The 17,977-nt window shown below is 31.3% G+C and overlaps 1 protein-coding gene across 41 annotated transcripts in view; it reads right to left on the bottom strand.

Annotated features, from left to right (window-relative positions):
* LOC130899969 (disks large 1 tumor suppressor protein) overlaps positions 1-17,977 on the bottom strand; it is a 1,257,949-nt gene that overhangs the window by 19,970 nt on the left and 1,220,002 nt on the right. For 25 of the 41 annotated variants that reach the window (XM_057810209.1, XM_057810210.1, XM_057810211.1 and 22 more), the window contains 2 exons: positions 13,926-13,967; positions 11,493-11,579 (listed from right to left, as the gene is read on the bottom strand). The exons of 3 other annotated variants lie outside the window; for them this stretch is intronic. In XM_057810209.1, the coding sequence (XP_057666192.1) occupies positions 11,493-11,579; positions 13,926-13,967 (129 nt within the window). The remainder of the gene's footprint in view (positions 1-11,492; positions 11,580-13,925; positions 13,968-17,977) is intronic. 13 more of the 41 variants (XM_057810221.1, XM_057810222.1, XM_057810227.1 and 10 more) reach the window with 1 other exon arrangement.

Here is a 17,977-nt window from a genome sequence, read left to right as displayed (position 1 = left end):
TGGACAACCAGCGATTTAAAGATCATAGCAGCAACTTCATCTCGGATCTCGGAATTGGATGCAATGGACAAACGTTTTAGTCTTGGATGACGACAACCTAAACGCAGCTGGTTATCTTCAATAACTTAACCATTTTCAAACAGATAAACAAGATAATACGCGTTCTCATAAGGTGAGAGCTGCGACAAATGTTTTTGGAAGAAGCTGACGTTGTTGTCCTTCCATCGTTTTATTGAACATGTACGGTAAGCGAATTTAAAACTCCATCCACATGGCATGCCTCGCTAATTACATGAGATTGTAACAGTTTAAGCTTATCAAACTTTTGAATTACACAAGAAGCAAACATAATATAGTCCTAACATTATTAAATTATAGGTTTATCATTTTCGTAATTAATTTGGAGTACCAACATTATTTTAAAGGACGTAAGCATGTTTTGGAAAACATTAGGTACTGTAAAATATATGAGATGGCATAATTAAAATATACGTGATGTGAAAAGGTTCTCATGTTGATTAAATGATCCCGACCTTACAGAACCAATAAATATGGTGGCGGAGCAGCTTTTAAATCTTTTTATCTTCAAATTTTGTGAATATTTCAATAGAATAATTGATCAACAAAATCTGTCAGTATACTGAGTTCAAGAATTTTTAGATAAATATCTATTGACAATATTTTTTGAGTAAATACACTATAGTTAGGTTTCTTAGCTGCTACTTCAAAAACATTCACAATAGTCAATTTTTTCCTAAGTAAAAAGCTAAAATATGTTGAAAAGTCACTAAGAAATATAACAACATTTTTCCCTTAAAAATAATAACACGTAATATGGTAAGAAGATATAATATTCTGATAAAAAAATCTAGTCTAGTAATTTTATTCATAATAATTTATTAAGACGTGTTATTATTTAGGGAAATCATATTTGTTAAAATCGGTTTAAAAAGAAATACTTCGTATCACATAAATAAAAAAAAATGCAAATAGGCAAATAAAATAAAAAAATTCCTACTCACGTACAACGCAAAGTACGTCTAAATCTATGTTTTAAATGCATGTCTGCTAATTATTTTTTAAATATGAAAAAAAAAATACATTATGCACATACGCTCTAAAAATGTGGCTGCTAATATTGCTACTTCAAATAATGTGACACACGATTCTAAATTATAATTTTATACAATCTCAAAATCTAAATGACAAGAATAACTCCAACCGCGGCATCCACGATAGTCTGGAAGGAATAGCTCATGCTGTTGACCTCCGTCAAAGAATACAAATCGTTGTGGTTTGTGAATGTTGGGGAAGGAAGTAATGCGGCATTATTATGTGGAAAATAAATTCCCAAGTTAATAGAAAAAAAAAACAAGTACAAAAACCAGGTAACAGGTAAATATGCTTAGTTTATTAATCCTAATGCCTTTCTACTTTCATGTATCAGGCTTGGAGTTAAATCATTCTATTTCCATTAGTTCCTATCCTGTGTTACTTGGATGACGAAAATATATTGAAAAAGATCTCAAATATATTGGTATCGAAGATTGGGTGGATGTTGTGAAAAATGTAATTGATGTACATTGTTTTAAATTCATACCCAATGCCGAATATATGAAATTTCTTGTTTTTTATTTTGTAAAAACAATGTGAGTCAACCCCTTTCCCATATTTCTAGAATTATATTAAATCTAACTTTCTCATCAATTTTCTAAACTTGAATACTCCATTGCGATGATTCTTGTTCATATTCACGTGAAATATTCTTTCCATAAAGTTATTTCATTAATACAGCGCTGTAGTCACTTTTTTGTATAATCACTTCTTTTATTTGAAAGAATCGCAATTCGGATACTTTAAAATAGCAGTTCTGATTTGTAAAAGCTCAGGCCTTCCTGAGAAAAGAAGGAAAAAGTAAATTTGAATAAATTTGTGGTGATATATATCTTTGTACTCGCAGCTATTGTGTATGTTGCAGTAACTGTACATAATTATGCTCCAGAAACATAAGTGCAGTTGAACAATGGCTCCAGGAATATGCTCCCAAACAAGAAAAGCCGTTTTTTGACCAAAGGTATATTATTGATTGATTATTTCGAATAAGGGATAACTGACTAATATCATGTATTACTCGCAATCTTATTTCTCGTTTGTCTCCTTTCATCTTTATTTCTTCTATCCAGTTTCTCATCGGTATTCCTTACTTGTTTACTTGTAAGTTCGTGTTTCATATATTTTCTGTATTAATCAATTCAATTTTTTGTCCTTTAATATTTTTTGTTTCTATGTGTCTTATGTTTCTGATCTAAATGTCAATATGGATACGGCTACTTCGTTCAGCAGCGAAATGCAATAAATAAATGATGGCAATGAGAAAATCTCACGTCGATTTGTATTTTTAAATGCGTATTTTTTAATTATACAGGGTGGGTCATGTGACAGTGATCAATAACAACTGTCTTATTTTAAATGCAACCCTCTGTTTTTTATTTATTTTTCGAATTCTTCAGAAAATTGTAGACACGATTCATGTACGATATGTGTCCTATATTTATATTCGACATTTTCAGAAATATCTAGAGATTTCAGGTTTACTACGAAAATGAACATAAGTAATACTGATTATTTCTTAATAAAGTAAGAAAAACCAAAAACATTAACAGGTCAATGCAGGAGTTAATGTTAATTTGATAAAGAAACGTCTTCTAACGTTATTCAACATCTCAGACGTGACTGATATAATTGCAAGTCGTTTTAAGTCAGCTAAGTTAGAGGTTTTAGTTTTGTATACACTACTTTTTACATATCTCCACACAAAGATGTATAATGGCGTCAGATCAGGAGATCGTAATGGTCATTCTTTCCATCCGCGCCTCTCTATCCACCAATTAGGAAAAATTGACAAATTGACATTACTATTAACAATGGGACGGTGCTCACAGGAACTTTATGGTTTACTGGATCAGAATATAAGTTTGTCCAAGTTGGCACGACATTATTTTTTTCTGGATATCTATGTTCTCCTCTCATCAGCAAACAAATCATCTTCTAATTTGATTACTATCTAATATTTTCATCATTTATTCACAAAACGACGTTCTCCTATCGAAATCATCTGTCTTTGAGCTTCTGAGTTAGTATCATTTTATATCATTTTTAACGTTGAACAGTGGGGCTGCTGTTTTTCGACCAGAATTATGTGGGTTTTCTTAAAACTCGTTCATAATATCCAATTTCGTATCATCACTTCTTTTGGCTGGCTGCTACTGTTATACAGGCAGACAACAAGTTGCTAAGGCTACGGGTTTTAAAGGAAACAAACAAATTTTTTTTATTGAATTTTTTTCAATTCATATCAGTAGAAATAAACGCTGGAATAGTTTTTGCTTACTTTCTAAATAACAAGAGCTAAACGATAAATAAGTGTATAGTTTTTGTAATATATTTTTCCGCAACAGTTAAAAGATAGGTGTCGAACATTTTGCATTTGAAAATACAAATCGCCCTCATTTATTTATTAACAAATTTATTCAATTTGGCTATATACATTTGTTTTGTTATATTTTTTTATACTGAATACACTGGTTACACCACCACTCACAATTAAAGTGTCTGACGCGTGTTTCGATAACCAAGTTATAGTTTTCATAGACTCGAGGTAAACTAAAATCTAATGAATTGATTTACCTGTTTTTTACTAAATTTTCTCACCAATAAACCTTCTCCCGCGAATTAATTTCAGCGGGAATAACTGGGCATTTTCACATCCATTCCTTGACTACTAATCTATAGAGTGAGCTGTAATGTATCGGACCTTTGTCCCTAATTAAGCTACTCTTACATCTATCAATTTCCAATATTATTGGATATATTTCTTAACAATTTTATATTATTAATATTTATGTCATGATTGTGACTGGCAGCGTGATCGGCAATATCTGATTTTCCGGTTCGTCCATATTTCAAATGAGCTATGTGCTCTTTAAACCGCACAATAACGGATCTCTTAGTCTGACCAATATACTACCATACAAAAATATGTATGGAACAAAACTATTTCCAGTACAACGAAATCTACAAGCAAGAAGAAGGGACAACAATGGGCCTATCACCGTTTATGGCTGAACTGTTCATGAGTACTTTTGAAAAACAAATCAATCAAGGGTTTCAGTATTTTACCAGGGTACGATACAGATATGTGTATATTTTCGCCATATTCAATTTGAATTCGTTTTGAAACTCAACAAAAAATAATGGACAGTTACCATTTTTGGATACTTCAGTAATTAGGAATAGTAATAGGGTATAATTTGATGTATTTAGGAAAAACACCGCTACGTGCAGGTACATCCTGGCTGATTCTTTTCATTGTACCCAACATATTCCTGGTACATCGGTTAATCCACTTTCCACTCACCATCGAGATATACAATAAGGAAAAGTCCTTCATTGAGGATGTAGCTGTACTCAACGGTTATGATAAAAGAATTGTAAATAGGTTAATCAATCGTTATAGGTTAAAGAAATCTCTATGTGAAACCACTTTTTTCCAAACCCAAAATGAAAAACAAGAAAAAATTGCTCTGATACCTTTCAATCCACTTTATACAAAAGGATTGGAAGGAATATTTAACAGAGTGGGTTTTAAATTTGGTTTATAAATCCAACAACACATTAAAACAATTGTTGGGCAATCCTAAGGATAAAATACCAAATTTGGTCTACTCGATAGTTTGGTAGTCAAGGAATAAATGTGAAAATGTCCGCCAAGGAGTTTTTCCCGCCGGAATTAATTTAGAAGGTTTATTGGTGGAAAAAATTTAGTATAAAATAGGTAAGTCAAGTTATTAGATTTTAGTTTACCTTGAGTCTCTGAAGACGATAACTTGGTTATCGAAATGAGCGTCAGACAGTGTAATTGTTAGTATTGGTGTAGTGGTGGTATAAACAAAGTATTCAGTATAAATATCAGTTTTAACAAAAATATCGGAGAAAAAACCGTCGCAATAAAATTTATTAATTCGAAAAAATATTTATTGTCACTAAGCATTAGCTGAAACTTCGAAAAACGATACAAAAATTTCAAAATCGTAAACATTTGTTAGTTACAATTACTATTACCAAAATATGACCGAATAGTTATTCAACTCATATGTCTTTTTTCTACTTTCTACTTCTTTGATTCATATTATTTTTAAGTGAACAATTTTGAACAGAAACTATTTGATGAGGTAGTTAAGAAATTTTCATCCACTAAAAGTGAAAGTAATATACTTTTCTAAGTTACTAAGACTATGTTCGTCACACTATTTGAGGATCGCAAACAGGTAAATGATTGGTGATCAATATGAAAGACGATAAGATCTGTTATCTACAAAAAGTATATGGATCACATATTTATTAGTGAGACGACGTAAATAAATTTTAACTGTTGTCCATTAGTGATGTGAACGAATGGAAAATTGCTAAGCCAATTTAGTAAACGATACCCAAATTTAAAAAAAAAACTACGTTAGATCTTCAGACTGTTAAGGAATGAATTTGATATCGTGGTATAACATTTCAATTATGTGATATGATTTAAAATATTTTGTAGTTGATAAACGGTACTACAAATTTTTGAATAAATGACAACGACTCAATCTTTTTAACATGCTTTTATTATAGTATCTATAATTTTATGTAAGAGAGATCAATGCCAAAAAAACTATGGTCATTTTAATTTTAGTATACAAGAATCTGAATATTTCTTAAAATTTTTATGAATGTACCTGAGGTAATATAAGTTTTTGGTCTTTTCTTACTTTGCAAGGTATTTATACTGAATAGTTTAGTTTGGTTGCAATTTGCAAGCTGCAGTGTGCAGTCAGTTGTGATTTCTAGTGTGATTATGGAAAATTTATTCAATTATTAATGAAAAAACATCAATATTTGATTGTTTTAAAGTGTTGAGAATACAGCGGAATTAGAAGTACGTTTGCAGGAAATTGCATTTAGAAAATGCTAAAATTAGGTGCTAATTAGGTGCCAAGTTCAAAAATCAGGTGCTCTGTAATTTTCACAGCAACGGAATACTCAAAGTTGCGGTGTTAGGAAAACGAGATGCTAGCAACGCAATGAAAATTATTACAATACATCAAGTGTTGATGTAATAAAATACGGTGCTTATTAGGTACTGAAGAGTCAATATCGTGAAAGTGTCCGAATAATTAATAAACGAGTTAATTTCCGTGTCAGGTATATCCAAAATTAAAATCGATACTCAATCAAATATCAACTAAGTAGGAACATTAATTGCTAATTAGATGCTTGTGGGAAATTTGGATGTAAAAAATCATATGCGAACGGGAGAAAAATTCAGGGTACCTGATACTACTATAAAAAAGGCAAAATATAAAATGAAGTTTTAAAATGCTGAATAGTTAAGTGCTTTAACGGAAAAAAGAAAACATTCCAATACATTCAACTTTATGCTTGATAAAAGCCATAGAGACGCCATGAGTTATGCAATACGTCCAGGGGATGATTTTTTAGCTACTAAAACTTAGTACATCAGGCAAAGTATGTAGAAATGATATTTCTCGACTGTCTCCTGATGATTTAGTGAGTAATTAATTAACACCTAATTTTTATGTCAGTTTTTAAAATGGAAAAGACCTACTAGGACTTAGTACATCAGGCATGGTGGTTTTAACGTCTCTAAATACTTTAAAAATGATATTTCTCGACTGTCTCCTAATTATTTAGTGAGCACCTAATCAGCACTTAATGTTATGTCAGTCTCCAAAATTAAAAAAAATCCCACTAGGACTTAGTACATCAGGCTTGGTGGTTTTAAGGTCTCCAAACACTGTAGAAATGATAATTCTTAACTGTCTCCTCCTGATGATTTAGTGAGTAATTAATTAACACCTAATTTTATATCAGTTTTTAAAATGGAAAAATCCTACTAGGACTTAGTACATCAGGCGTAGCAGTTTTAAGTTCTCTAAATACTTTAAAAATGATATTTCTCGACTGTCTCCTAATTATTTAGTGAGCACCTAATCAGCACTTAATGTTATGTTAGTCTCCAAAATTAAAAAAATCCTAATAGGACTTAGTACATCAGGCATGGTGGTTTCCAGGTCTCCAACCACTGTAGAAATGATATTTCTCGACTGTCTTCTGATTATTTAGTGAGCACTTAATTAGCACTTCATTCTCTAATAGTTTCGAAAATAAAAAAATGATCCCCTCGACGTATTGCATAATTCATGGCAGCTATATGGTTTTTATCACCCGTAAAGTTGAATGTATTGAAATGTTTTCTTTTTTCCGTTAAAGCACTTAAATAGCATTTAAATATTCAGCATTTTTAAAATTGATTTCATATTTTGAAATTTTTATAGTAATATAAGGTACTCTAAATTTTTCTCATCATCTAAATTTCCCACAAGCACCTAATGTTCCTGCTTAGTTGTACCTGATTGAGTATTGATCTTAATTTTAGAGATACCTGATTTTTAGATTCGTTATCTCACGGAAATTAACTCGTTTATTAATTATTTGGGCACTTTCACGACATTGACTCTTCAGTACCTAATAAGCACCTAATATTATTATCTCAACAATCAATGTATTGTAATTATTTTCATTGAGTTGCTAGCATCACGTTTTCCTAGCACCACAACTTTGATTATTCGGTTACTATGAAAATTACAGAGCACCTGATTTTTAAACTTGGCACTAGCACCTAAAAAGCCCCTTATTTTTGACATTTTCTAAATGTCATTGCTGGCGAGACGGAGCTTAAAAAAAAGTGGCAAGTTTAAAACAGCACGAAAACAGAAAAACCAAAATTTCAAAGTACACCAAACAGTGACACGTTGTAGATGCATTTGTTTTTAGACAATCACATGTGGGTTCTCAGTACCCAAAAATCGGAAATTTTTGCGATTAACAAACCCATCAAGGTAAAAAAAAGCTTTTGCTCGAAAAATCAGCATCCATTTGTTGATGCTCTATAATCCATTCAACAAACCTTCTTCATTGTGCTTGGTCATTAGTCCCTAAAACTAAGGCGCTTACCATCGTTAGCTACATAAATGTAGGTACGTATGTGTTGGAATCGAGCACTAGAGGCGCAGCGAAAACTTATTAGGAGCAAACCGAAAAATAATAGTCCTGCCTCGGCCGGCTATTTTTGTGCCCCCCAGACTCTATACCCTGTGCCTGGGTACCGATAGCACCGCCCTATTTAAAGTAACTGTTTGAATATTGACATTTGTACGACTTGTTTTTGGACGACCAGTGTATTTGGCATTTCCAACGGATCCTATCTCCCGGAAATTTACAATGAATCTCTTCACAATTGTATGAAATTTTGGAAGGGCGGCCGCTAAACTTATTGTTGGAATTTTGCTCAATAATGAAGACACAATGTTCTATCGTGTAACGCTTCATTTTTACTTACCCTAAACTGTCAGCTGTCAATTTGTTTTTTTAGGGTTGTCAACACTGCATAAATAGCAGCAAATTTCAATCTTGCGTTAATTTTGGGACACCCTTTAATATCTTAATTTTCTAAGAAAATTTATTTAGTTCTAAACTCAAAATTTAATGTTTTTATTACTATTTTCGAAAAGTGACTTCTTAGAAACGCGAGGCCTTCTCAAGGATGAATATGTGAAGAAATCTGGATAACGAAATAATCAATTAACAATCAGAGTGATTGAATATACAAAACAATAAAAAAAACTAAAAGAAACATTGATGAAAAATGATGGTTTAAGCAGGAGAAGCGTCTTAAAAAGGCAAAATATGGGATCAAGAAGAAATACACGGAAAGAATCGGAACTATAAAATAAATACCAGATTCTATCGATTTGAAAACCAAAATGGACAGAATAAGGAAATGGGAGACTGAGTACGTACTGTAATTAAAGCATCTAAAAAAAACAAAATAAGCAATTTAAGAGAGGGGATAGATTTTTATTGGAATGGGGATTATAAAATGGTCAAATTACATAGAAAACAAAAAAGTGAAGTTAAGGAATTAATTTTATTGCTAGATCAAACTTTTTTGATGAAAAATATTTACGATTCTAATCCCAAATGGATGTGATGGTGAATAAAACGTTGTATTATATGCTTGTGAAAAAAATTCAAATTGAGACGCTTATAAAAAAAAAATAACTATCAATATTTTGTTTCTAAAGTACTTCAATCGAGCTCAGAGAATGTTGCTTTGATAAAGTTCGCGTAGATTTGAAAACTAAAAATTACGGTATTTTGTATTAGTCTGGACGATAACACAAAAAAATTAGAATCTCAGAATATATAGAAAAATTGTAAATTATTAAATGAAATCACATTGAAGTCGTTTCATTTATTCAGATTTGTATAGGGTGCTTTCAAAAAAAGGGTCACTACGATAGATAGAAAACTGAATAATAATTACATTAAACAATTAAAAACTACTGGTGACATTATAATGAAATTTTATACGAATATGTTTTGGAAGCTGATACATCTCATAAATTTGTTTTCACATATGACTCTCATACATGCGTACCCAAGGACTGATTACATCACTTTATAGTAAAATGTAAACAGTAAACCAATAACATAACAATAGATAATGTGGTTTCTTTCTCGTACACCTGTCTTTAAAAGGTGAATAGAATGTGAGTAGCTTCTTGAGTTTGAAAAAAATTATAAGTAAAAGATGAGAAACGCATTTAAAAAATTAAAGCGTAGCAATATATCAACTTAGGCCCGGACTGGGACCATTTGGTGCCCTCAGCTAAAACCTGTAAAGGGGTCCTCTACCGTGGAGTCACTATAGTATTAAGTATCCTTGACAAAATGGCTGTCAGAGGTCCTAGCTAGTTTTCTATATGAATACATATTATGATTTTCGATTTTTGTTGACTTCATGATTTATTGAAATAAGAAATATTTTTGAGATGCCACAACACTACAAAACACATGCTGTAGAACTGCCAATAATTACCTAACCTAACCAAAGTACCAATGTCAAAATTTTTTGTGTAATAAAAATAATGTTAAACGAATTTTAGAGATTAGAAAAACAATAACTTTAAGAAAAAATCCTGTGAATTTAACAGTTTACAATAGTAGAACATAAGGGGCCCAATTGCCTGAGATGATTGGACATTGTATGTCGCTAGCGCTAAAGTTACAACATTTTGTAAGCAACTCACTTGTTGAAGCTATTTCATTCATTATTATTTTTTTTTCGTCTAAATCATCAATAAAAAGCAAACTGGATATAAGGTCTCACTTTGATTTTTGACCATTATAAGTTTAGAAGAAACTTCTTCACATGTAACTTCGGTACAAGGTTCAATAAGAGCAAATTTGTAAGCAAATATACAGGTTGGTAGACAGTCCAGATTGATAAGTTCATACAGAACAGAAAAAGAACATGTCAAACATTGAAAACATTGCCTATTTTCAGACCAATAAATGTCACAATTTTTTCCGCTTCATCAGTTGGGTTCCAATCATCTCCATCACTGCATCTGTCTTCGTCGTTCTCAATAGACTCTGCCGCTATGTACTTGCTGTATTGCTGTGTAAATTACCGCAGCTCTATTAAGAGCAACAAATAGAGTCAAACTTTTTGTGGTCAAAAAGCAAATCTTCGAAACGTCTTCATTTGCGCAAAATATTTGTGATGTTAAACTGTTAAAATTTTTCCCCAGTCATCAATTTTTTTTCTTTGACGTCTTTATCAGTTACTTTATAACATCATACTCCGAATAAGTTAAACAGTATTGAGTTTTATCACTAGTACCTTTTTGGTGTGCGATTGAATGATGTTGAAATTCACTTGAAATTTTGATTAATAAATATTATAAACTTCGTACGAATCGTATAGCACCCTCTATGATAATCAGATATAAAAAAAGCTTCATGAGATGTATCAACTTCGAAAACGTTGTCATGACGATGTTATCATTAGTTTCAGCAAAATCGTAAGACATAAGAAAATTTTTTACCAAGTAAACCCCAATAATTTTTCAGTACTCTACTTATACTACAGACGGAGTCACCTGTTTTTGAAGCACCCTGTATAAGACGCATTTCTTTGAGTTGCCTACCAAATGTAAATAAAATGCAAGTTTTTGAGTTTTATGTGTATACCACAGAAATCAAAATTATATGAGCAGTAAGCTCTCCAAATTAAAAAAAAAGTACTATGTATAGAAGACACGATTTATTTTTTATAAAGTCAATCTATGATGAATTATGTATTTTTAAACATTAGTATTAAAAAATCCAAATCATATATTAATGAAGCGTCATGGTTTCATTTATTTTTATTTGATATTTGTCCATGTTTGATTAACTACAACTAGATTGACTTTTTAAAAATTGATAATGGTGCAAGAATATGTAGTAAAAAAGGGGGCGAAAATTCAACAACTTTGAATTTTTTAGCCTTTGCGGCGCCGCATGCAAACCACAACACTAAAACTTACTAAAATCCCCCAAACCGTCATTATCTTCCAAATAAATAAGAGTTATTTCTTCCATATAGGGTAGTTCGACCCGATATAATATTTCACCTGTATTTTATTGTTATACAGAAAGAAGCCAAAAAAGAAAAAAAATTATAATAGTAACATTTTTATATGTCAACCTGCACGTCATCATTTTTAAGAAAAAATATGATAAACCGGTATGACATATATTTTAAAATATTATTGACAAACGACGGTAAAGGAAAACAAAGAAAAAATAATATTTCGAATATATTTAATAATCATACGGAAATTTAATATTTTCTAAATTTCAAAAAAAACTTAATTAGATATAGAGATCATCAGCCCCTATAGCGTTCATCTTGTTTTTTGGCTCGAAAAATCTACAAATTTCGTTTGTTTCTTGAAAAGTATTTAGAAAAAAATACGGGGAAAATGACAATGTTAGTTTCAGTGCTATTAATTTTCATATAAACGCATTCATTCACGTATAATTGAAGATAACTTTTTACGCTTGATTAAATCATATTCTCTTTTCTTAATCTATAATGAGAAATGAACAAATTAAAAAAAAACTGTTGATTTTTCAAGTTTTCACTATTGAAAACAAAACTATAATATTTAAAGACATCAAATCTAAAATACAAAGATTGTTTCAAAATTAATTGAAATTGGACGTTTTTTCAAAATGGCACTGATTTCTGAGCACCTTGTATACTTTTATCGAAAAATTGAAACATTTAGGAAGCTTCAGGCTTTGTTTTCATAAAGTTCTGACCTCCCTATGTTTCAAAAAAAAATTGTCAGTAAAAATTAAAATAACTAGAATTCTAATAACATGATTATTCAAATAAGTTTATAACTGAAAGTCAACTGAAAATATTTTAATTGAAACAAGCTCATAAGTAGGTAGCTCCGTTTATTTAAATTTAAAGTAGTTTTTGAGCTAATTGTACATTCAATGACCATTTTCTCGTGTATTTATTTATTAGCGAAAAATCGTATTTTCTTCAAAATAATTCACAAAATATTATTGATACGTAAAATTCATTTCATTTTTTTGTAGGGTAAAAATTTAGTGAGATACTGTCGTTTCAAGTTGGCGGTAGTTGAACAGAGCCCTTTTAGTATGAATCTTTTCAAAAATAAGATATGAGAAAAAAATTAATTCAGATAAGCTTATAGCTTTAAAAAAACTCGATTGCTTAAACACTAAAAAACCAAAGCGCGTGATGTTAGGACAACACAGTTTTTCCGAAAACTATGGATACATCGCATATTTAATGATATAGAAAATATATAAGGAAACTGCTGAATTTCGGTTTATATAGCATCGGACACCGAAATTTCCAGTACCCGAACACTCCAGAATATTTAGATGTATATCAATTCGATTTGGTTCTTTTAGATCAATAATAACACTCATACACATTTCCAGATCAATCAAAAAAAATTCTAGAACATTCTAAAACATTTTAAGTCGCTTATCATAAATTGCACTCATTTTAGAATTTTCTAGACCATTCTAGAAATTTCTAGAACATTCTAAATCGATTATAATAAATTGTGCTCATTTTGGAACTTTCAAGAACTTTCGCTAAAATTTCTAGAACATTATAAATCGATTACAATAGTTTGCAACCATTTTAGAACTTTCCAGGAATTTTTAGTACATTGTAAATCGATGGTAATAGTTACAAATATTTTAGAACTTTCTAGACCATTCCAGAAATTTTAAGATCTTTTCAGAAATCCGTTAGAAAATGACAGAAATATATGTTTTCACATTTTCGCCACCCACAACGACCAAATTCCCTTACACCAACGGGAAGTTGATTGGGATTGTTGGTGATAGAGAAAACCGTATCTACGTACTAACAAAGCATTTTTTATATATTATGTATATTATAGTATTATAGATTAGGTTCCTTGATGTGATTTGTAAAGGTTTGACCATCCCATATTCAGCACAATTTTTTTCGTAAATATGCTCATGGTCAAATAGATCAAATCAATAATAATTTGGAAAATATTTCACCCAAATAAGATGAACGTTATTGAGTGCAATAAGAGGTGACTACAATCTATATAAATTTTGATTTTTTCTTTTGATATACTTTCATTAGTTAGAGCTAATTAGTCATTATAAGACATACAACTCTCAGGCTCAAAATTTGTCTTTACTTTTGATATCAATTTTTTCTTATACTCCAAGGTAGTTTTCTACTGACATAGCAATGCCAGTTCAATATCAATATTGTCAAAATAAAGTTTTAATGGCTTGAAATATAATTATTGAAAAATGTGACGTTCAGGTTAACATACAAAATCGCTACTGTATTGGTCATAACAAAAGTTTCATTGATGCGTTCAAAGATTTTATATAAAAGTTTATTCTAAACACAAAATTGGCCAAATTCGATACTGTACCTTCTGTGTTAGCATCTTCTTGTGTATAACAGAGCATGAAAGCTGCAATGAAAAAGTACACATTAAAGATGAAATGAACGACTTGGTAGTATCTTTTTACGATTTTTTTGATTATTATTTACATTATATTGTGCAAAACCCGATCTATGCCATGCAGGACCGGATTAATCTTGGGGCTTGGGGAGGCTATGGCCCCGGGCCCCATCATTTGGAGAATATTTGTATTTTTTGATGTGTCGATACCACAAATCTAACGTATTGATATTATTTTGTGAATTTTTCCGGGTTTCCGAATTCCTTAAGGGAGCCCCGTAATTATTTTATATATCTTAATCCGGCCCTGATGCCACGTACAACCAGATATCAAATTTAAAACATAACTAGGTGCATTATTACTTTATATAAATATAACATTAAAAAAAACTATGATTTTGAAGGGTATTTCAGATCCATTCCTCTTCAAAAAAAAACTATAAAATATGTTATCGACTTTAAGCGAAGCATCCTTAGTATTTTTATCCTTTTCACTACGTATCTCAATTTATTTTTGTCTATTTCGTGATGATTTCTCTTGATTTCAGATGTCCTTTAATTAAAATTTCGTTTAAAAAAGATAAAATCTTGACGTTCCGAACTACTTCGGCCTTTATCAAAATTTATTTTGGTCTAAGAAGTGAAAAGTTAAAGAAAATAATATTTTTGTCTTCACTCAGACGTAATTACTAGAACAGATTTCTTTATCCTCTAGTATATAGAGGGTTTTATCAAAAAAGGTGATCCCGTCTTTAGGATAGATAGAAAACTGAAAAATATGTACACATTTTTCACGATTTTGCGGCAACAATAGGCAACATTGCATTGAAATTTTATACGAATATGTTTTGAAAAAGCTGATACATCCAATGAATCTGTTTTTATGTCTGAATCTCATAGAGGGAGCTAGTTACATGGTTCGTACCAAGTAGTAGTTACGAAAATTTTTATTGAGCAAACCCCAAATATTTTTCAGTTTTCTATCTATCCCAGAAACGGGATAACCTTTTTTGAAACACCCTGAATAAATATATTATTTTCGCAAAAGAAACTATATAAGTACCCATGACTACATGTAGTTCTTAAAATCATATTAAAGCATAAATGGAGAATATACAAGTCATATAAACGCATTGGTTGCTGGGTAAAATCATTACGCAATTCTTAATAATAAACTTATCTGGTAACCCAAAATGGGGCTACATCAAATCAAAATACATCAAACCTTCAAGTCTAAATAATGAAAGTCAAGATTTAACAGTTTAATTGGAGGTAAAAATCTGGAATCAGTGCAAATAAATTTACTACTACATGCAGAGGAAGTGGTATTGAAAACAAATATCGTAATTAAGATGTTAAAATTGGAAAATATATGAACTGAAGAATAGAAAACGGAAGTTAATAATGACAAAACTAAAGTGATTATAGTAAATTGTAAACATTAGGATGAAAATGTATATGAAATAAACTGTAAAGACAAGATACTGCAAAGATTAACAATATATGAATGTATAGAAATTATATTGACATGAAATAACGTGTAAGGAGAATAGAGAAATAGTACTAAGAAACAAACAAGACCATCACAATACAATAATTGTTCCAATAATGAAATGTGCAAGAAAAAAGAAGGATCTAGTTAAAATGAGCATAATTGAGATGAAAAAGAACAAATATAGAAATTAAGGTATACGACAAATAACAAAATAAGAACAATAAAACAAAGAAACAGAAAAAGTTAAATTGGTATGAACACATTTAAAGAACGGAAAATGGTAAACAAGAAAACTGGTGGTCAAAAAAATCAAATAAGAAGGATACCTGAAAAGAAGGAGAAATATGACGTGGATAGATTAGTAGAAAAAACTGAAATTCTCTTCAGATATCTGAAAATGGAAAATAGAAGAATGCAAATGCCTTGAATTACTGTATACTGTATGTATGTATGTATAGGTATACACCATTCCAAAATCATCTTTACAACTTCAAAAATTCATAACTTCGAACCTAAACAAGATATTTATATTCTGTCTTTTTCATGTATTACTGCAACTAATAAAGTTGTTCAATAGGTGAACAGTTAGAAGTGAAGATGTGGACACCATAACAAAAAGCTCAATGCGTGGTTCATAGAGACGAAATCAGATACACAGGTTCAACGGAACTTCAGGACAAAATTCCAAAGAGACCCACCATCCGTACATGGCACCGGATCAGTATTGCATAAAAGTGGAGCCGGACGACCCAGCACAAGTCCAGAAAATGTGGAGCGAATACGCAAACATCCGAAAACTTCAATTTGTCAGGCTTCAATGTAACTCCAAATGCCTACAACCACAATCCACGGGGTTCTTCATAAACAGACAGCCCAAAGGTTAATGTGTGGTGTGGGCTTATGCACAACAAAATCATTGGTCCTTTCTTCTTCATAGAAACCACAGTTACTGGCTGCGTGCACCTGGATATGCTTAAAAACTTCCTCTTCCTCGGTTCGAAGAATTACAGCCGATTGTTTACTTCCAACAGGATGGTGCACCACCACACTAGTTGACAGCAGTTCAGGAACAACACAACGAAACTTTTCCCAACCGATGGATTGGACGGGATAGCCCAATTCCATAGCCACCAAGGTCTCCGGACATAACACCACTCGACTTCTTCTTGTAGGGTTATTTAAAGGACATTGTTTACCGGACACCGGTTAATGACATTGATGACTTGAAACGCCGCATTACACAAGCTTTTAGTACAATCACAGACGATATGTTACAGCGTACCTGGCTTGAAAATTACAGACTGGAAGTGCTTAGGGCCACCAATGGTGCGCATGTTGAAGTGTACTAAAAAAAATTTATTAGTTGCAGTAATACATGCAAAAGACAGAATATAAATATCTTGTTTATTTTCAAAGTTATGAATTTTTGAGATTGTGAAGATAATTTTAAAACAACCCCCGTATTTCAAAATCATCACTTTGATCTAGGAAAGTCATCAGGCAAAGACATCACTGATCTACTGTTACATATAATATGGAAATAGAAATTTTAATTTCCGTAGACTGGTGTTTTGTCATTTCTATTTTGGATCTGAATAGCTATAACATAATAGTACATTCTCTCTCAATTATCCATCAATATGTAAAGTATATAAAAGTATGCCCTTTACTAATTTATCCATGAAAAACGAGAATACAAAAAAAGAAAGTGGTAAAAGTTTGGGCAGTAGCAATATAGCCAATATTGGTTTGGTGCCATGCATTTCTGTTTGAGAACAGCCGGTTCAATTCAGGTAGCAAGAAGTTTTGAAGAATTTTTAAATATCGAGGTTTCTTCGAGAAAGTATGGCCCAATAATCCTATTATTTATTATTTCCGCCCAAACATTAACTTTCTCTGAGTATTGAGTACATCCAGTGTGGATTTTCTGTAGCCCAATACCGATAAGTTTGACGATTGACATGAAGGTTTAGTAGAAATGTAGCTTCATCCGAGAAAAGAACCTTTTAAAAACATCGGATCTCTGTTATTTTGTTCCATTAAAATTTCACAAAACTCAATTCGTCTATCAAAATCATCTTCCATAAGCTCTTGTACTAAACTTACTTTGTAGGGATGCAACTTTTCCTTATTTAGCTTTCTAAGAACTGTTGAATGGTCCATGTCATTATCTAATGCTACTTGCCGTGAACTGGTATGGGGATTTTCTTGAAAGGCTAATAGAACATCTAGTTGTTTATTTTCTGATATTGGTTTTCTAGTACCTTTAGGGAGGTCTTTGACATGACCCGTTTCTCTGAATTTCTTCTCAATTTTCCTTATAGTGGATTGTGAAATTGGTTCTCGGTTGGGATATTTATTATAAAATAACGTATATACTTCATTCTGCGTACGTGCTTTATCTCCACAACCAATCGTTATTGGAATTTTACTTCTTTGCCTTTCAGTCAGCTTTATGTTGATAGATACAAAGACTTTTTGAAATCGTCTAATACAATGATACTATCAATCATTTGACAGAAAC

This window comes from Diorhabda carinulata, chromosome 12, assembly GCF_026250575.1.
Source record: "Diorhabda carinulata isolate Delta chromosome 12, icDioCari1.1, whole genome shotgun sequence".
NCBI classification, from domain to species: Eukaryota; Metazoa; Arthropoda; class Insecta; order Coleoptera; family Chrysomelidae; genus Diorhabda; species Diorhabda carinulata.
The sequence above is the reverse complement of the archived record's forward strand: the minus strand, read 5'-3'. Positions and strand labels throughout refer to the sequence as shown.